This window comes from Schistocerca gregaria, chromosome 11 (assembly GCF_023897955.1).
Source record: "Schistocerca gregaria isolate iqSchGreg1 chromosome 11, iqSchGreg1.2, whole genome shotgun sequence".
NCBI lineage: Eukaryota > Metazoa > Arthropoda > Insecta > Orthoptera > Acrididae > Schistocerca > Schistocerca gregaria.
Genome location: NC_064930.1, coordinates 56,998,400 through 57,020,572, shown reverse-complemented (window position 1 = coordinate 57,020,572; position 22,173 = coordinate 56,998,400). Strand labels below are relative to the sequence as shown.

Sequence of the window (22,173 nt, the reverse complement as noted above, 5' to 3'; positions counted from 1 at the left end):
GCTATCACGTGTGTGTGATGTGTACTTGGTTTCGTGTCCGAATGGTATGTGTATTCTTTTACTGTGGCTGAAGGATTTGTGTAAGTGTCTTCTAATTGTGCCTGTCTGCAACTTAATGTGTCCTCTTTGCAGTAAGTAGCAATCTATCTTTTCCTACATTGTTGATATTCCTACCTGGAGTTTCCATTGTTTAATCTTATCAAACACAAACTGATTGTTGTAGACACTTCTATACATTGGGTACAGCTTACCACCACAAGCTGTCATTCACAAGTGGAAAGAATGTGTTAAAACTGCTGCATTGGTGGTAGGTATGCTTCTCACATTCCACAAAAATAAATATTAATTGATTACCAAGTTTCATGGGAAAATCACTTTGGTGGTAGCACACTTCCCACTAGCTTTTAAAACAATGTTATTTGGTGGTATGTATTATTTCTCAGAGCACAATGGACATTTCACGACAATTAAAACGTATATTTCTCAACAGACAAATACTGCAGCTGGTACAGCAAACAACCTCTAGATTCCAGCAGTGTACCGAGGTGATACGATGCAGTAAAGAAATGTAGTTCCTTACGTAAGGGTTAACTGTTTTCCTAAGCTTTAATAAAACCACAGGTTTTGTATCAATAGTTTACTGTTCAAATTACAGTAGAGTCATGCATACATATAACACTAAAATTACTTAACACTTTTATATTCTTAACAAAGCTATTAATTTTAGAAAGCTATAAAAGTCTGACCAAGCAGCCATTGATTCCCAAAACATCATTTTCACTTTGTCATCAGTCGACATCTTACAAACTAGCACCAATCAATTTCAAAAGTGACATACAGGCCCATACATTACATAATTACTATTTAACGTGAACACCAAATGTAACACAAACATTATTATACCGAAGTAAATGTTAACTGTGAGCTCAAACAATTCGGGCCTCAACTAGTAACCTTTATCATCAACAGTACTAATCAAATGTAAGAAAAAAATGTGAAAGGCATCACACATTACTCTTACTTGTCATTCCTCCTTAAAATGTATAACAAAGCAAGTGATTATTTAGTTCCTTACACGAAAGCCTTATGACAAATCACCGAAAAATTGGGAACCGGATAAGAAGACTAACAGGTAAAAAGGGAAGACATTATTTGTATAATATATTTAGAATATCAGTCATTGAGTAATATCAAAACACGGGAATGTGTTACTAATGTGTAGAAAACATCCTGTCTTAGCTTCAAAGAACATTAATTTGTCTGTGCTACCAATGACATTGTGATAATTTATTTGTTCCAATTTTGCCATCTTATCTCCCTTTCGTAACACAACAGTCTTACTATAGAAGTCAAACCCATTACACTACGAGGAACAATGTCATTTCATCGCTCTTCATTTTTGTATATCCTACTACAATAAATAAAGTGCAAGTAATAATAACTGTAGGCTGACCTTACAATGGTAACATTGGAAACTGAATGGTATTAGGAATTACACTACTTCTGTTTCGCACAATAATGGCAGTGTCAAGCTTAACTAGTGTACGTGTGTTACAAAATTATTAGTGTAAAAAATAATTTTAAATTATTTGTGCCACACAGGCAAGATGTGGCAGCTCATCATTATTGATCTATAGTTTAAAGGTATCTGTCATGCAGACTACAGTACAACTTTTCTTATAATGTGATACTAGTCGAAGAAAATGATCAGAACTATTTAGGTCATAACGCATTTTTATCCCATTTCTTTAATGCTGCAATGTGTTCAATACAGCTGTATTCATAAGCGCACACTTACAAAATGGCGCACACTTACAAAATGGCAGCTCCTAATTGTAATGCAGTGTGTCCTATCTCGCATTTCATGCATATTCTGTAACTGCCATTGTGTTCATTTAATACACTGTTGTACTGAAATGAGGGGGCAAACTATTAACAATGCAATGGCATATTTATTAGTACAATGTTGTTGTGACTCAGAAAGTTGCTTTTAAATACACTGGGTGGTGGCAGAATAGCTAAAGAGTAGCGACAGATGTTCAGCAATGTTAAAGACCAAAAGGTCTGCATTATTCTGTTGTAATTAGATCGATTATTTTCAGCTGGAATAAACTGCTACGCATATATCATGTTTTATCACTCATACTAAACAGGCTGATGTGTTATTCGAGGATGCAGGAGAAAATTTGTTAGACTATAATGATGTTTCACACTCTAGAAGATAACAACTGTGGGTCATGATGAATGTTAATGAAGAACAGAAACAGAAAAACTCTAGATGATTATTTACTGAAAATGAATTGAAAGCAAATGATACAGAATATAGAGTATTTTAAGATGTCAACAAAAACAATCAGTTTCTGAAAATATAACGTAACTGGACACACAAAAAAACTACTATAACCAGCAATAGGAGAATACACGTGTTAAGGTACTACAGCCTGCAAGATTTTGAAGCCTCTGGCTTCTTCTCCTTCTGGCAGAAGGGCTGAAGGGTGAAGGAAAAGGGGTAGAGTTCGGAAAAGACCCTAGAGCTGTGGATACTTATTGGATGATATGACAAGGAAAAAATGATTGTTGGACTGCACTAGACAAGATATGAAAAACTCATATTGGTTTTTGATTTTTCATATCTCATCTGGTGCAGTCCCCAACAATCAGTCTTTCCTTCTCATCCCACCCATTAAGTCTCCCCTGACCTCGGGTTTTGGGTGACTTTTCCAAACTCTTTACCTATTTCCTAAATGTCACCATTCCTTTGCCTTCACCCCTTCTGCCAGAAGAAAGAGCCACTGGCTCCAAAACCTTGCATACGTAATAACTTCTATCTGTGAGTTCTCCTTCCACTACCTGGTGTGCAGTTTCTTTATCTATCCAATGACATTAGTGTCTTAAGAGTAATTCCGTGAATGAGTTGTCAGTGTCCAGTGAGTAATGCAGTGGGCTTTCAAATGTAACACGAGCATGTTTTGGAAATACAGCAAAGAGCAGTTTCCAGTAAAAACATCTGTCTTTTGGGTAGACTGTGTTCTCTAGTCATCGGTACAGACTTGGATCTGCATTAACCTGAATAGTTGGGTGCTTGGTGTACCTTATGCAAGATTTTTCCTGAAATATTGGTTGCAGTGTGTGGTAACCACAAAACTGCCTGCCTAGCTATTTGCCAATATTATGACGTAACATTCAGTTCTAGTTGCACCATTTGAGAGAAGGTGGGATGAAGAGGACAGGGCAAGAGAAGAAACTACTGTGAACCCTTTGCCCTAAACAATGTTGCTGGTACAAGTTGTCAGATTGGTTCTAATAGACACCATCTTTGTTGTCAGCGAGTTGGACAGAGAAGTTTGTTCCATTATTTTTTAATAAAAGCTTTTCTGATTTTGTGTCATCTGATTTAAGGTAAGTCATTTACATAATTCTCGTTATCTCAACTGTATGTAGCGTAATGCCTTTTAAAAATATCAATGTTTAAACAATGAATTTTGGCCCACAAATGTAATTCCTTGTTGCTTCTTTCGGTCTGGCAATTTCACTTGTGAACCACTAATGCCGACATGGCAACTGATCGGGAAAAGTGTTTACCCCAGCAAGACTTGGTTACTTCTATACAGCACACATGATACTACATATCAGACCAACTTCTTAATCTTTTTATACAAAAAGCTATCATCTGTCATTCTACCCCTCTGTAACAATTTTGAATTAACTAATTAATTTTATTTAATACCTTCTCTGTTCCATTGTTTTTGGTCTAATACAAAAATCCAATTAAAAATACAAAAATCCAATTAAAAACAATGTGCTGCAGCTGCACAGTATTCTTTCAGATACAAGGGGCACCAAGATGCCTGGAAAATATGTCAGAAAAATGGAACAAGAAATGTGGGATCCTGTTGTGATGGCACTGGTCGTATTATCTCCTAAGACAGGAAAAAGTGGTTACTTTATAAGCCCTCACAAAATATCCGTATACAGTTCCATATATTATTTTCTTGTTCACTTAAGGTATGATGCGTCACAGAATCTAGATTCAAAATGTGTAAGCTGCAAGCTTCTACGATAGCCACAGTTCGGTGAAAATACAATTGCGCTTAGTGTTGTCACTTTACCCCACCTTCCCCATTTCAGTAATTGTCAATTCAAGAGCTGGCGTCAAAATTTTAGCCATTTACTGAGAACAGTTTCAATCTTTGTTGTACATTCTCACACTGCCTGGTAGGGTCTATAGGTACAAAATTAACCACTTCCTGTCCCCCAAAATGAGGAAAAGTACACGAAGGTTGAGACTGTCCCGCTAATATGTATCCGGTAAAATTACAAGGAGGCAGAATGACTGAGTTGCACTTACTATCAGGAATGGCGAATTCCAAGTACTTCCAACAGGCTCGTTTAAAACGTAGGATAAATTATACGGTTGCCTAAACTGTTAGTTTCTTTCACTGGGAGGAAGGAGTGACGGATTGGAAAGCAGAGAAGGTCAGTCAGATGCCAGGTCGAGATGGAGGGTGGGAGGTCAAATATAGGCACACACTGGCTTTCGAAGTGACAGGACAGAGTGAGGAGTGAATTTGGACTAAGAGGAACAGAGTCTCATGTGAAATTCAAAGTACAATTAAGAAGTAGGGGGAAAGCTGAAGAATAAATGGGGGTTAGGCTCGAGCATCCCATCAATGACGAGATTAATTGGAGAAAATATGAGGGAAGGAAACTGGCCACACCCTTTTCAAAGGAAACATCCTGGCATTCACCTTAAGCTATAAAGGAAACTGTGAAAAACCTAAACCTGGGTGAGCAGTCAGCCATTTTAACTGTCACCACCCCTTTGTACTAGCACCTCACTCAGGAGTGGGGAATAGAAGGTAACATTTGTGACACGAGACATTTTTAAGTAGAGAATGCAGATAAAAGTGGTTCAAATAGCGAAGAACACGTGACTTGTGCTCACGTGAAGGAATACTTTTCTGGGATTGCATATACAAGTAAAAGAAGTGGAACTTAAACAAATGTTGCTTATTTATTATCCACTCAAATGGTGTGTGAGTGCTGTACAATTGGGATAATGAAAGCAGGATGAAAATTACGTTAAACTGTTTGACACTATACTATTGGAAAGGAACTGTACTTTAACTATCAGCCCATGTGAATGAACGAGCACACGAGAATTCTGTTGTCTAATAATAATAATAATAATAATAATAATAATAATAATAATGGTCAACTGAGAGGATCTAAAAGGGAAGTAAAATAGCTGGATAGTTTAGGCTCAACAAGTTTCACACCCGGGGTGACCTCGTCACTGTACGTGTCTGTGGAGCATGTGAGAATAAATAAATAATAGAGTAAATAATGAAATTCTACAAATGGTAAGAAATTGTATAAAGAAGGAGTAGTTGTATTAATACTTTTAAATATGTTATGGAGGGTGGGACTTAAGGCTACCTGCAATACAACGAATTCCACCTTCTTGATATAAGTACAGCCCAGCCGTTCTGTCCCTTTATAATCTACTTTTGGCTTACGAGAATTTTCTATCTGGCACTGTATTCTGCATGACGTAGAGCTGCACCAAACACAATACAAGTAAAAGAGTCTCCGCACAGAGGACTGACGTCCACCGGTGTCAAGAGTTTCGCCACTGGGCGCACCGCTCACGGGTCGACGAAGGAGATCATGATGTAGCGCGTGCCCTTGGTGACCTTGAGCCCCTCGTGGTAGTGCGTGAGCCGGCCCGGGTGCATCAGCATCCAGCCGAGGCGCGTGTTCGTCACCGAGCAGTTGTACCGGATGAATCGGCAGCCTCCACCCTGAAACAGCAGTGTGCCACGAGTGACATCGTGCAGCGACAGGTAAGCCGTATATATGAAACATTAATTTAAATGTGCTGCTTTTGACTTGAAAGACAGGCTGGTGTGCCACACAAGTTTCAATGGGAAAGTACTAAAAGTGAAAAAAAATAAATAAATAAATAAAAAATAAAAATAATTTGAAATAAAATTTTCAATCAAATCTGTGAAATATACCCCAACTGCTGTACATCCCGTACAGCTTCTGCTATTTCGTGAGGTATTAATGTTTGTTTCTTTTACAATTAAATTTGACATATTACAACAATTTTGAATGTTCTCTCTTTGCACAATCATCGATTCATAATCTTCCTGAGAAAAATCTTTTTTTTGGTCAAAAACTGTAGTACTACTATAAAAATTGAAATTTCTTACAGTGGTCTTGACTTTGTGGAATGTCATTAGTTATTCCACTAATGCTGGACTTCAGCACTTCCCCATATAAATTTAGTAATTTAACTGTTTTACTGCTCTGCGCATCTGTATGTGTACTGCTACACTGTTCCCCAGGTGCTGTGGACACAAATAAGCACTTCGCTTTGGTTTTTCTACAGTCCCACACACATCTGCACGCATCCTGAGCTGCCGACTTCTCACAGCTGCAGAGTTATTTCTGTACCTCAGTGAATAAAAGAGTTTCGAGTATTTATTATACAACATATGTGCTACATTGTGTGCTATCATTTGCAGAAATCTTCACTTCAATATCTTGAATCATTTATGAGATGTGACGATTGTTATGAACAAATGATCCGTGATGTGGAAGAACGTGAATGGCCATGTTGTGTGTGACCGTCCTTCACATGTTGTTGTGGTCTTCAGTCCTGAGACTGGTTTCATGCAGTTCTCCATGCTAGTCTATCCTGTGCAAGCTTCTTCATCTCCCAGTACCTACTGCAACCTACATCCTTCTGAATCTGCTTAGTGTATTCATCTCTTGGTCTCCCTCTACGATTTTTACCCTCCACGCTGCCTTCCAATACTAAATTGGTTATCCCTTGATGCCTCAGAACATGTCCTACCAACCAATCCCTTCTTCTCATCAAGTTGTGCCACAGACTTCTCTTCTCCCCAGTTCTATTCAATACCTCCTCATTAGTTATCTGATATACCCATCTAATCTTCAGCACTCTTCTGTAGCACCACATTTCGAAAGCTTCTATTCTCTTCTTGTCCAAAATATTTTTCGTTCATGTTTCACTTCTGTACATGGCTACGCACCATACAAATACTTTCAAAAACGACTTCCTGACACTTAAACCTATACTCGATGTTAACAAATTTCTCTTCTTCAGAAACGCTTTCCTTGCCATTGCCAGTCTACATTTTATATCCTCTCTACTTCAACCATCATCAGTTATTTTGCTCAATAGCAAAACTCATTAACTACTTGAAGTGTATCATTTCCTAATCTAATTCCCTCAACATCACCAAACTTAATTTGATTACGTTCCATTATCCTTGTTTTGCTTTTGTTGATGTTCATCTTATATCCTCCTTTCACATATAAAAGCTAATAACTCGACAACAAAGTAAGATACTGTTCTGCTCTCAGTTTTAAATGAAATTTTGATAACTTATGTACATTTCATTCACTGTCATGTATGAGCTAAAATAAATTGTGTGGAAAGTTTATGCAGTGCAAAGGCTTTAAAATTTCACACATTTTACTTAATTTGACGAAGCACAGTGAAATTGTACTCATTTGTTTGTCTGTACACGTATGTCACGTCTACGAATTTCCATCTCATTTGGATAATTCCTCCATGGTGCATTGTTATTTGTCTTAAGAGTGTATTGTGAAAGATCAATCACATCAAAACCGTCTGAACACAATTTATTGTCAATACTCAGGTCACACGACTCGTGGAGAATTCTCCCTACAAAGCTCACCTCATAATCGACCTTAGGTGTGTTGAGGGCAATGTTGATGGTGTAGGTCGAGGAGTCGTGGTGTGGCCGCAGTGACGGCTGCTCGTCCGGCCGATAGCGGACGACGAAGTTCATCAGCGAACGTGGTGGCTGTAGCGAGAGATGGGCAAATTGAGGATACATTAATATTGTAAATAAACTGGGAAAGCTTAAAATTAAATAAAAAAGCTACTGATATCTGCATTGTATCAATGGAGTGGCCCGTATCAAACCGAAGACAGTGTGAAGCACAGTGTCAAGCTGAGCTGAAACTAAGGCTGTTACAAATGAGTGATAACTACCAGAATAAGCAACCCACAGTAGAACAAAAGCAATATGGTGATAAAACTCTATTACGGTAGTGGCTACATGGCAAGCCAACATGCTTATTTTCTTCATTTATAACAGTAATATGTAATTTGGAAAGTGCACTCTATTATAAAAGTGTAACAGGCATCGTAAAAAAAAAATGTTAAAATAATTCCACGCATAGCTTTCCATAATAACACACAAAAAATTATGACACTTCACTGATGTCATGAGTAAAACTAAATAACAATATAATATTAAGGAAATTTTTTATCCTTACGTACGATATCAGTCATTTAGGTGTGAAGTTGGCTCAAAACAATAAACTAAAATATCATTTGTATTGCATAGCTGACTTAGACCAGTTAAAATTGTGTATATGAACATTTTTTTATTACACCAATGTTGTTACTGCAGCATATGTACAACAAATAGTACAAAATAATTTGTGCACAAATGAGGTCACAATTTGAAAATTTTCTTTACCACGGCAGGTACATAGCAAGGAGCAAAAATTACACACGGTCTTCCTCTTAGTAGGGAAATTCCTTTGCGTATTATTAAATTGGCAGCATAAATATGCAACAAATAATTCTGGAGTTAAAGGTTAGAGCTGTGAACCTAACAAAAAACACAATTTTAATTAACAAAATTTAAAATGCAGTAATCTATCCAGGAATTCCCAGAAATTTTAAATGCGGGTTGTCATTTTTTAAGAACTACAGTTCCAATTCAGATACGGGAGAATAATTGGTTTGTTGACACAATTCAGAAATTTTTTTGGCTTCTTTGAAACTCCATGACAATCTGATAACTGCAATTTGAAGATATCACACATTTCGATCATAAGTCCCACTATTTTAATTGATTGATTAGATCGTGGCAGTAAAAACACTCCCCACCACATATCCACATTAAAACAATTTATACACTATGTGATCAAAAGCATCCACATACAGGGTGACACACGGGAGACGGACTGTTTTGAACTGCGTAATACTGAGGGCGCGGTGGTGGGAGGTGATCGTGGTGGGGATAGTTCTGATCCACACAAGACGAAATTTCATTTACTCAGTCACTATTGAGCAGTGGGACTTGCAACATCGAGTGTTTGCCTATGACAGTTTCGTGAAAAGTAGTGAATCTATTATTGCTACGCAGCGATTGTTTCGTGCGCGGTTTAATGTCGGTCGACACGGAGCTGTTCCGAGCCGTAACACAATCCTCAGATGGGTGGATAACTTCAGATCAACTGGAAACATAGTGGATAAGAAGCATCCTGGCCCGAGGCGCAGAGTAGACATCGTGCTAGTGAGTTACAAATCAATCGTGAATCGGTTAGACGAATTTTGCATAAAGAATTAAAAAATTCCATCCCTAAAAAATGCTCATTGTCCAACAACTTAAGGAAACTGATTTTGCTGTACGAGAAGACTTCGCTTACAGAATGCAAGTGATTTTGGGATCAAATAAAACTGAAATTTTATTGATGAGCGGTGTAGCTCATTTTCATTTAAATGGAACTGTGAATAAGCAAAACCTACGCTACAAGGCTGCAGAAGATCCACACCTTATCCATCAGCAACCTCTATACTCAGAAAAAATAACAATCTGATGCGCTCTTGGCTCTGTTGGCATTAGTGGACATTTTTTTTTTAAAAAAAGAAAACGGGGCCACAGTCACTGTTAATTCAGTTCGTTACAGTCGTACGCTTGAAACATTCTCGAAACCAGAACTAAGAAGACAACGAATCCCTTTAAAACGTGTTTGGTTCCAGCAGGATGGGGCAACATCGCACACTGCAAACACTTCAATGACAGTTCTTAGAAGCATGTTTCCTGGCCGGATTATCTCACGTTTTGGCAATGTTCCTCGGCCTCCCAGGTCTCCTGACTTGTCAGTACGTGACTTTTTTCTGCAAGGGTACCTTAAGAACTGTGTCTGTAGCCACAAACCACGAAATTTGGACGAATTGAAGAATGCAATCATTCAAGAAATTGCTGCCATCCCTGCAGAGATTTTAGTCCATGTGATGGAGGGTTTTGAGAAGAGACTTGAGTCCTGCATTCGAAATGACGGACATCACCTTGACGACACTGTTTTTCACAAATAACTTTGTTAACTAAAATGGCAAATAATGAGCTTTGATTTTGTGTAAACAAACATGCATTAATTTTAAAGTTGGCTGAGTATTATTTCATTAAAAACTGCCCGTCTCCCGTGTGTCACCCTGTATTACTGCACATTAACACAGAGTGTAGGCCACCCTTCGCCTTTATGAAAGACTGCCCTCTGCTGAGGAGATTTCAGAGACGAGTCTGAATGTCTTGTGGAGGAATGGTAAACCATCCTTACACAAGAACTAACTGAAACCAGGGAAGGCAATGATGAAGGACGCTGGATTCTGGATCACAGTCAGTGTTCTAACTCGTCCTGAAGGTGTTCTATAGGGTTCACGTTGGGGGTCTGGGCAGCCTGTGCATTTATTTTCCAACACAGATGCACTGTCGTGACGATCTAAACAATCTCTGTCTCGGAACTGTTCCTCCACTGTACGCAGTACATAAAGCTGTAGAATGTGTCGATATCCTTCCACATTTTGTTTTCTTAAGTGAAATAACAGGACCGCACCATAACCACAAAAAACATCCACATATCGAAACGGCACCTACTCCATGCTTCAGTGTTGCCACTACACATTCTGGCTGGTAATGTTCTCCAGGCATTAGTCAAACTCAAACTCTTCCACTGCACTGCCACAGGGTACAGCGTGATTTCTCTTCAAATCACTCATTTCCAACCAGAGGCGGCTCATCAGTATATATTCCGAGTGTTCACAAATTTTTAGATTCAGATAAATTTGAGAGTGTGAAATTAATATCATCTTCTGTACAACAGTTGAAGGGCGTATTTCAATAGTGGTACAAGTCCATTTTTGTTCATTTTGAGATACAGAGTCCTAAAGTTAAATGATCGCTGAAAAATCTGCAGTTGAGTCACCACAAATATTCAAGCATATGGCTTCTTGCTAGAGATGGACCTTTCTTTCTGTTTGTTTGGATCATTAATTTCAGAAGCATTATAGACAGAAAAGTGGAGGTAATGGACTTGTACCACTATTGAAATAAGCCCTTCAGTTATGCATGTCAACAAGTTTATACAACTACAGACACTGCCAATAATAATAATAATAATAATAATAATAATAATAATAATAATAATAATAATAACGATAATAATATCATCATCATCATAATTATCATCATTTAAGACTGATTATGCCTTTCAGTGTTCAGTCTGAAGCATAATCCCCCTTATAGAATTCCTCCATGATTCCCTATTCAGTGCCAACATTGGTGCCTCTTCTGATGTTAAACCTATTACTTCAAAATCATTCTTAACCGAATCCAGGTACCTTCTCCTTGGTCTGCCCAGACTCCTCCTACCCTCTGCTGCTGAACCCATGAGTCTCTTGGGTAACCTTGCTTCCCCCATGCATGTAACACGACCACACCATCTGAGCCTGTTCGCCCTGACTGCTACATCTATAGAGTTCATTCCCAGTTTTTCTTTGATTTCCTCATTGTGGACACCCTCCTGCCATTGTTCCCATCTACTAGTACCTGCAATCATCCTAGCTACTTTCATATCCATAACCTCAACCTTGTTGATAAGGTAACCTGAATCCACCGAGCTTTCACTCCCATACAACAACGTTGGTTGAAAGATTGAACGGTGCACAGGTAACTTAGTCTCGGTACTGACTTCCTTCTTGCAGAAGAGAGTAGATCGTAGCTGAGCGCTCACTGCATTAGCTTTGCTACACCTCGCTTCCAGTTCTTTCACTATGTTGCCATCCTGTGAGAATATGCATCCTAAGTACTTGAAACCGTCCACCTGTTCTAACTTTGTTCCTCCTATTCGGGACGCAATCCGTTTATATCTCTTTCCCACTGACATTACTTTCGTTTTGGAGATGTTAATCTTCATACCTTAGTCCTTACATTTCTGATCTAGCTCTGAAATATTACTTTGCAAACTTTCAATCGAATCTGCCATCACAACTAAGTCATCTGCATACGCAAGACTGCTTATTTTGTGTTCACATATCTTGATCTCATCCAGCCAATATATTGTTTTCAACATATGATCCATAAATAATATGAACAACAGTGGAGACAGGTTGCAGCCTTGTCTTACCCCTGAAACTACTCTGAACCACGAACTCAATTTACCGTAAACTCTAACTGCTGCCTGACTATCCATGTAAAGACCTTTAATTGCTTGCAAAAGTTTGCTTCCTATTCCATAATCTCGTAGAACAGACAATAACTTCCTCCTAGGAACCCAGTCATCCTTTTCTAGATCTATAAAGCATAGATACAATTCCCTGTTCCACTCGTAACACTTCTCCATTATTTGCTGTAAGCTAAAGATTTGGTCCTGACAACCTCTAAGCGGCCTAAACCCCCCACTGAATTTCATCCAATTTGTCCTCAACTAATAGCCGCACTTTCCTTTTAACAATACCTGAGAAGATTTTACCCACAACACTGATTAAAGAGATACCTCTGCAGTTCTTACAATCTTTTCTGTTTCCATGATTAAAGATTGGTGTGATTACTGCTTTCGTCTAATCTGATGGAACCTGTCCTGACTCCCACGCCAATAATAATAATAATAATAATAATAATAGTATGCATAACTTGTGTAACAGAAGAATGGACCACTTTCGCCAAATTTTGTTGTTTTATACATAATTATGTAGTGGTCATGGACAAACTATGTAAGTGGGAGTTAAAAAAAAAAATAAAAAAATGTAAATGATCCCTAACACAAGTATGAGTTAACAAATTAACTTGCCGGCTGAAAATCAGGCATTCTTAAATTGCACCCACACAAGAACTTCTGCTATTTGTACACTTCTGTGTTCGCCTGTAGTCACACTTATTTGGTTCATCACTGTCTCAGCCAACAGATCTGGCCTGGGAGGACCTAGTTCCTTTAACACTAACTTTTCCTGGTACTTTACTTTTTCGTTAGCACATATTACAGAGTTCGTGTTGACACTGCACACAGAAGCTGATTCCTGCACAATAAAAAACCAACTCCAAGCACAAACTGGCATTTGTCGAAATTATTAATACTGTCTGCCAGCAGGGTCACTCGACTACAATAAAAATGAGGTGCCAAAATAAGACCCAAAAGCACACCGTCGTCTGTCCCGCATTTCAGTGGATATCAGACAAACCACCGAGACAGCTTTTCATGAGTGTTCATATATACAGTGTGGGCCAACAGTACAGATAAGCCTGACGCACCAGAAGATCAACACATGCTAGAAGTACAGATAAATGCTACAGTCTCACAATCGACGATGATGTACTTTATGGTTTCAGCCCCTCAAATGGATTATTGTATGATAAAATTCAAATTTTAATATATTATACCTCATTTATAATCACACAAAATAGGTGTTTCTGGCAGTATAACTACACTACATGATCAAAAGTATCCTGACACCTGACTGAAAATGACTTACAAATTCGTGACGCCCTCCATCGATAATGATGGAATTTGTTATGGTGTTGGCCCACCCTTAGCCTTCATGACAGCTTTCACTCTCACAGCCATATGACCTGTCAGGTGCTTGAGGGTTTCTTGGGAAATGGCAGCCCATTATTCACGGAGTGCTGCATTGAGGAGAGGTATTGATGTCAGTCAGTGAGGCTTGGCACAAAGTCGGTGTTCCAGCCCAAAGGTGTTCTATAAGATTCAAGTCAGGATTCTGTCCAGGCCAGTCCATTACAGGGACATTATTGACACGTATCACTCCGCCACAGGATGTGCATTATGAACAGGTGCTCGATCGCGTTGAAAGATGCAATCGCCATCCCTGAATTGCTGTTCGACAGTGGGAAGCAAAAAGGTGCTTAAAACATCAATGGAGGTGTGTGCTGTGATAGTGTCATGCAAAACAACAAGGGGTCCAAGCCCCCTCCATGAAAAAAACCAACCACACCGTAACACCTCTAAATTTTACTGTTGGAACTACACATGCTGGCAGATGACGTTCACCGGCCATTTGCCACACCCACACCCTGCCATCGGGTCGCCACATTGTGTACCATGATTCATCACTCCACACAATGTTTTTCCACTGTTCAATTGTCCAATGTTTATGCTCCTTACACCAAGCGAGGCGTCGTTTGGCATTTACTGGCGTGATGTGTGACTTATAAGAAGCCACTCAACCACGAAATCTAAGTTTTCTCACTTCCTGCCTAACTGTCACAGTACTTGCAGTGGATCCTGATGCAGTTTGGAATTCCTGTGTCAAATTTAATTTTACTATGTAGTGAGTGAATTTGCCAATGTGAGGCGAGTGCTACCATCTAGCAGAATTTATGCCAAGTGAATGGGGATAAAAGTCTGCTGCTGTGTGCTAACACCCAGGGGCATTGATGCAAACTTGTAGTTGAATAGTAAGGGTTAGCACTGCACACCGTGAAATGTGCATGCCGTTTATCAAATCTGTGTGTATTTGACGCACAAGGCAATGACATCACGCCAGTCGTGTGCGCACGAAAGCTCCGCAGAGTGTGCACAACTGAAGGTATGCTCGCAACCCTGATGCCTATTTTCACAGAGCCTAGAGGAGTAGCAATACAATGCGCAGCAGATTTAGTGCCACGTATTTCAGTTTACTGCATCTATGGTACGTTTAACAGCATTTGGAGACAAATAGCCAACAAATCCACAAGGTGTCAAAAGTCAGGATGTTCACGTGCCCCCGCCCTCTTACGCAAAAGGCCGCCACTGTTTCCAGTCGTACATACACTGTCCAGTGGCATCACTTTTTACATCACCTCCAGCTTCGCTTAGCACTAACTATGAAAATGCGTGGCTTATGAGAATCTGAATAAAATCTTCTCAGATTTCGAGCCGCGTCAGTTCGAATAAAATTCTCGAGCTTCGGACGGCAATCTCCGCAACTGGCGTCAGGAGTAAAACCGGTGACTGCTAACTGCCTCGACCACTGTATTTCCTTCTTTTCAATTCCCTACACACATCACTGCGCTAGGTGAACTCGAGGTAGCACTTCGAAACTTTCGGCGATTCCTTCTGATGAGTCCGTGTCACATTTTACATCTGCAGCCCTCAACGTGTGTCAGTGTGTTAGGTCTACTTGGTCTCAGCTTGCCTCTGGTCGTTCCTTCATGTTCCCACTTCACAGTCACATTACCAACAGTCAGCTCGGGGAGCTTTAGAAAGACTCATTTCTCGCTGATCGATCTGCTACTCCTTGTCCACATTCCTCTGTCACTGCTTCTCTCAAAACAAAACTCCCCGCTTCCTTTTATATACAGATCCACTTCTTGTGACATCTAGTGCTCAATTACACAATACGTAAGGGTATCCAGGTACTTTTAATTAATAATAGGTACTGCCAGTAGATGCATAAAAAAAGTACACAACGCTAGCCTTACTTGCAGGTAAAATCTTCTGGGTTATTAGGCCGTATCATATTTCTGCTAAAACGATTGAGACGTTTCGACCCCTCTGCTCGGATCTTCGTCAGGATCTCCTGGTGTCCACTACTGCTAGGACACTGTCAGAGACGAGTGTCGCTTCCTCTTATAAAGGGGAGTTTTTCTGACGGAAACGGATGCACCTGTTTGCCTCCACAAAGCAGGCGCTTATCAAGTGAAATGTGGCTGCGGCCAAGTGTACCGTATTTACTTGAATCTAAGCCGCACCTGAAATTTGACACTTGAAATTCAAGGGGAGAGACAAGTTTTAGGGAGCAACTTCAAATCAAAACAAAGTTGGTCCATTGTAATATGAGACACAATTGAGGTCGAATGAATGACGATACAGCTACAGTAGTTTGGTTCAAGTCGTAAGTTTAGCAATTAAGATTTGCCAGGTAGCCATTGCTATCCGTCAGACGCTCCGTCCGTATTTATATGAGTACCCTTCCTTTTTTCATCTGCTTCGTCAGGTTTGAATCGACTGCTTATTTTTCTTTGATCTGATAACTTCAATTCTCTTTGTTATAGGTGTTTATGTCACTCTGAGCTGAAAATGCATTATTGTACTGTGTCATGCATTGTTTGTCGCATTCTGATAATGTGTGTTTACGACCTGTCGCCGCTCGTGGCACGGCTTGCTTTTGCGCATGCTACCGCCGTTTAAAAAAAAAAAAAAAAATTCTCATTAGCAAAACAATGGCAAGAGACTGCTATTTCTTGTTACTTACACTGCTGCTTTCTTTGATAATGATCAACAAGAACCAAATAATAGACTGTGTATGATGGAAGATGTTCTGAATGAGAGATTAGACAAAATTTTTCTCTGTTTGAAAATCTTTGCAGACGCCTGTTTTGTACATTACATTCTGCACAGAAATTAGAGTCATCTTAGATTTAAAAATCTATTCAATTGTCATGCTTCATTTCTGACTGTATCACTATTACGCGTAAGAATAATACGAATATAAACATAACAATGATACGTATATTCTTCCGCGTTTGCTGTTGTCTCACACTAGTTTCGTAGTTTATTAGGCTGACAGGATTTAAATGAGATAGCAGCAAACACGAAACAATACATGGCAAAATGTCTATATTCTTATTATTCTTATGGTGAAGAGAATCTCTTCTCACAGGAAGGAAAAAAATCAGAATGTAGAGTTGGCCATACTGACAAACATCCCAAACAGTTTGCCAGTCGGACCATTGCAATGCTGCTACATTCGAGGATGAACAATACGGAATTTGTATTTACTTTGTTGGATAATGTCTTGAAATGCAGTGGCCGAAACTCGGGATGGAGAAAAAATGTCATCTTCCATCTTTTTTTAAATTTATTTACTGATGCAGAGGTTTGTGCGCCAGTATTTATCTTTGAATATAATAGAGGGAAACATTCCACGTGGTAAAAATATATCTAAAAACAAAATATGATGTGACTTAACAAAACCAAAGTGCTGGCATGTTGATAGACCACAAACAAACACAAACATACACACAAAATTCAAGCTTTCGCAACCAATGGCTGCTTCACCAGGAAAGAGGGAAGGGGAGGGAAAGACGAAAGGATGTGGGTTTTAGGGGAGAGGGTAAGGAGTCATTCCAATCCCGGGAGCGGAAAGACTTACCTTAGGGGGAAAAAAGGACAGGTATACACTCGCACACACACACATATCCATCTGCACATTCCTCTCCTTCCCTCTTTCCTGATGAAGCAACCGTTGGTTGCGAAAGTTTGAATTTTGTGTGTATGTTTGTGTGTCTATCGACCTGCCAGCACTCTCGTTTGGTAAGTCATATCATCTTTGTTTTTAGAAGTATTTATCTTTGTGCGTGCAAAGCATGCCTGTGTAGCACTACATATATTCAACAGCAGAAGTTAGTTGTAGTGGCACCTACCAACATTTTTCAGAATTTCCGCTTACTTTGTACTCGATTCTAAGCTGCAGGCGGTTTTTTGGATTAAAAAAAGTGCAACAAAGTGTGGCTTGCATTCGAGTAAATACAGTATATAGGCGAAACGGGAAGAACTGTTAAAGAACACATTTAGGAACACGAACGGCACATGCGGCTAAAACAAAGCACAAAATTGTCAGTAGCGGAACATGTGAGAACTGTGGCTCTGACATCGATTTTAATAACGTACGTGTACTGGCTAAGGAAAGAAACGTTTATAGAAGGAAAGTCCAAGAAGCAGTTGAAATTTCCAAGAATGCATGTAATTTCAATAGAGAGGACGGCTACGGGCTTCCGGCATCGTGGCTCCCCACCATCAAGGAAGTGAATACGCGGCTGCGGTGTGCGAGCACATAAACAATGCACTGCAAGTAACCTCAGCGGACAATAATATTTTGGGTATACATTCCCCCTCTCTTGTGCTGTACATTTTGAATTTAGCCAATGATGAAGACCAACCAATAGCAGTAGCAGAAATTCCAACCAATACCGCTTCTCTAGCGTAAGTGTGGAATAGCGACTTTCTATCCAATGACAAAGGGCCACCAGTGGTATCCAGAGAAGATAGGCAACAATTTCCCTCATTCTACATCAGAGTGGGAATACTAGCCTATGACTATGGCCCACCAATGGTAGCCATATGAATTTCAACCAATACCATCACTTCTCCAGCACGAACGTGTGAAAGCTCCCCTTTATACGAAGACGCGACACTAGTCTCTGACAATGTTCTAGCAGAAGTGGACACCAGAAGATCCTGACGAAGATCCAAGCACAGGGGTTGAAACATCGATCATCTTAGTAGAAATATGACGCAGCCTAATAACCCAGAAGATTTTATCCACGATGACAACGCCCACGATAGCCTGCAGACTTAGCTAACCGTACTTGCTTGCCTTCTCTCTCAGGGAGGAAAGAGCAGTCGGTTGGAAATAGTTAGAAAGGAGGACAGGTCACTCAGATCTCAGGAACTTGCCCGTTATGAGGATAGGTGAGCAGAGACCATTGTCAACGATGAGATCAAAGATAATACTCTGGTAATCCGTGCTCCAACTTCAATACAGAGACTTTATAAGGACCAAGAAGAATGAAAAGATGGATACAGGAAAAATAATGAGAGGCCAAAATGAAATGCACTACACAGGGGAAAGTCCACATAACAGTTCAAAAAACAAAGAAGAATAAAACAAATGATACAGCATATGAAAGACACTCTGAAACATTTTTTTTCTTCACAATATTTATAAATTTAATACTAATTTGACTCTCATAGCTTTCTGTCTTGGAGAGTTTGTATGCATTTTTTCGTTTGTTGCACAAATGTGAGGAGTGTTGGCATTACGCTTCGTTCTCTCACAATATTAAACTGTGTCATCTCAAGCTCAATACGTAACATCAGTTTTATTGGAAACACTTTTTAATATTTTTGGTTCCGTAAACGATGCCATGTTTCTGGACTTCGGTGTTCAGTTGCCACCAAAATTTGCTTGTATGTATTATGTCATATGATAAAGCTATTATTTTGATAAATAATGCAGTAATATTCCCTGCATTTATTAGAGGAAAAATCAATCCAAAGAAAACAGCAAATTGTTGAAAATCTTCCTGTTGATGAAGGAGAGAATTAAGACTGTGCAATCTGTATGGTGAAATTTAGTATGAGATATAGGAGGGAAATGACATAATAAGTCACTAGAAGAAAATAGTTACAGGCATGAGAAAACAGCTTGCAAAGCATGAGGCTACACCCGGACATCACACTGTAGTGCATGAGCAATGTTTTACATTGATGGACTGCATCACTGATACAACGAGAATGCCATTTAACAAAAAGACTTCACAGCCTTTAATCCAACCATACCAATTACAACAGATGTAACTGTGTTATTTGATTTGCACTGAAGCAACTAACAGTGACCTCGAACAAGCACAGTTTATTTCAGGAATTATTGACTCTTCCAGATGCTCAAATTTGAAGCAGGCTCTTTTACTTGTCATATCGAGATAAAGGTATCGTGCCTCTTGTTGCTGGTCTTCCATATTTCCCAATGCTGTTAGCTGGTCCAACCAACCTGAATTTCTGTCCTTAAGAACTTGCTACATCATAAAATATCACTTTTGTACACATATAAACAGATTTTGCATCTGCCACTATCACTATTATTATTATTACACTGTTGTTGTTGTTGTTGTTGTTGTGGTCTTCAGTCCAGAGACTGGTTTGATGCAGCTCTCCATGCTACTCTATCCTGTGCAAGCTTCTTCATCTCCCAGTACCTACTGCAGCCTACATCCTTCTGAATCTGCTTAGTGTATTCATCTCTTGGTCTCCCTCTATTATTTTTGCTCTCCACGCTGCCCTCCAATACTAAATTGGTGATCCCTTGATGCCTCAAAACATGTCCTACCAACCGATCCCTTCTTCTGGTCAAGTTGTGCCACAAACACATCTTCTACCCAATTCTATTTGATACCTCCTCATTAATTACGTGATCTACCCATCTAATCTTCAGCAGTCTTCTGTAACACCACATTTCGAAAGCTTCTATTTATCGTCAATGTTTCACTTCCATACATTGCTACACTCTATACAAATACTTTCAGAAACGATCTCCTGACACTTAAATCTATACTCGATGTTAACAAATTTCTCTTCTTCAGAAACGCTTTTCTTCCCATTGCCAGTCTACATTTTATATCCTCTCTACTTCGACCATCATCAGTTATTTTGCTCTCCAAATAACAAAACTCCTTTACTACTTTAAGTGTCTTACTTCCTAATCTAATTCCCTCAGCATCACCCGACTTAATTCGACTACATTCCATTACACTCGTTTTGCTCTTGTCGATGTTCATCGTATCCTTTCCAGACACTGTCCATTCCGTTCAACTGCTCTTCCCAGTCTTTTGCTGTCTCTGACAGAATTACAATGTCATAGGCGAACCTCAAAGTTTTTATTTCTTCTGCATGGATTTTAATTCCTACTGCAAATTTTTCTTTTGTTTCCTTTGCTGCTTGCTCAGTATACAGATTGAATAACATCAGGAATAGGCTACAAACCTGTCTAACTCCCTTCCCAACCACTGCTTCCCTTTCATGTACCTCGACTCTAATAACTGCCATCTGGTTTCTGTACAAATTGTAAAGAGCCTTTCCCTCCCTGTATTTTACACCTGCCACCTTCATAATTTGAAAGAGAGTATTCCAGCCAACATTGTCAAAAGCTTTCTCTAAGTCTACAAATGCTAGAAATGTAGGTTTGCATTTCCTTAATCTAGCTTTTAAGATAAGTCGTAGGGTCAGTATTGCCTCACATGTTCCAATATTTCTACGGAATCCAAACTGATCTTCCCCGAGGTCAGCTTCTATCAGTTTTTCCATTTGTCTGTAAAGAATTCGCGTTAGTATTTTGCATCCGTGATTTAGTAAACTGATTGTTTGGTAATTTTCACATCTGTCAGCACCTGCTTTCTTGCGGATTGGAATTATTATATTCTTCTTGAAATCTGAGAGTGTTTCGCCTGTCTCATACATCTTGCTCACCAGCTGGTAGAGTTTTGTCAGGACTGGATCTCCCAAGGCTGTCAGTAGTTGTAATGGAATGTTGTCTACTCCCGGGGCCTTGTTTTGACTCAGGTCTTTCAGTGCTCTGTCAAAGTCTTCATGCAGTATCATATCTCCCATTTCATATTCATCTACATCCTCTTCTGTTTCCATAATATTGTCCTCAAGTACATCACCGCTGTATAGACCCTCTATATACTCCTTCCACCTCATCTGAGCTCTTGATGTTCATACATGTGGTTCTCTTATCTCCAAAGGTCTCTCTAATTTTCCTGTAGGCAGTATCTATCTTACCCCTAGTGAGATAAGCCTCTACATCCTTACCTTTGTCCTCTAGCCATCCTTGCTTAGCCATTTTGCACTTCCTGTTGATCTCATTTTTGAGACATTTGTATTCCTTTTTGCCAGCTTCATTTACTGCATTTTTATATTTTCTCCTTTCATCAATTAAATTCAGTATCTCTTCAGTTATCCAAGGATCTCTACTAGCCCTTGTCTTTTTACCAACTTGATTCTCTGCTGCCTTCACTATTTCATCCCTCAAAGCTACCCATTCTTCTTCTACTGTATCTCTGTCCCCCATTCTTGTCAATCATTCCCTAATGCTCTCCCTGAAACTCTCTATAGCCACTGGTTCTATCAGTTTATTCAGGTCCCATCTCCTTAAATTCCCACCTTTTTGCAGTTTCTTTGGTTTGTGTCGACATATGCCTCTGAATTTAATGGTACCACTTCCTGGCATCACATCAATGAGAATCACGCCCTCCCAGTCTCAGAAAACGGTGATCATGACCTTACCAGTGAAAGCAGTTACTTTTGAGTTTTTTCTTCAGTGAGGAGTCGGAATGGCACCTTTCCACCGACTGTCGTTTTGTTTCGGGCTCAAAATGGTGAATCCAGTCTTCGTCACCTGTCACAAAATGGAACATGAGGGCCTCCCCCTCAGATTCAAAATATTTCTACAAATCGAGCCAAATGTTTTTTCTGTGTGATTTTTGATCCACTGTTTTGACACTGCGGGACCCACCCTCACACACACTTTTGAATGTCCGA

At 39.5% G+C, this 22,173-nt stretch overlaps 1 protein-coding gene across 3 annotated transcripts in view; it reads right to left on the bottom strand.

Annotated features, from left to right (window-relative positions):
- Positions 1 to 622: 622 nt before the first annotated feature.
- The window catches only part of LOC126295284 (procollagen-lysine,2-oxoglutarate 5-dioxygenase), a 508,510-nt gene continuing 486,959 nt past the window's right edge, over positions 623 to 22,173 (bottom strand). For all 3 annotated transcript variants that reach the window (XM_049987713.1, XM_049987714.1, XM_049987715.1), the window contains 2 exons: positions 7,737 to 7,865; positions 623 to 5,804 (listed from right to left, as the gene is read on the bottom strand). In XM_049987713.1, the coding sequence (XP_049843670.1) occupies positions 5,649 to 5,804; positions 7,737 to 7,865 (285 nt within the window). In that variant the 3' untranslated portion in view covers positions 623 to 5,648. The remainder of the gene's footprint in view (positions 5,805 to 7,736; positions 7,866 to 22,173) is intronic.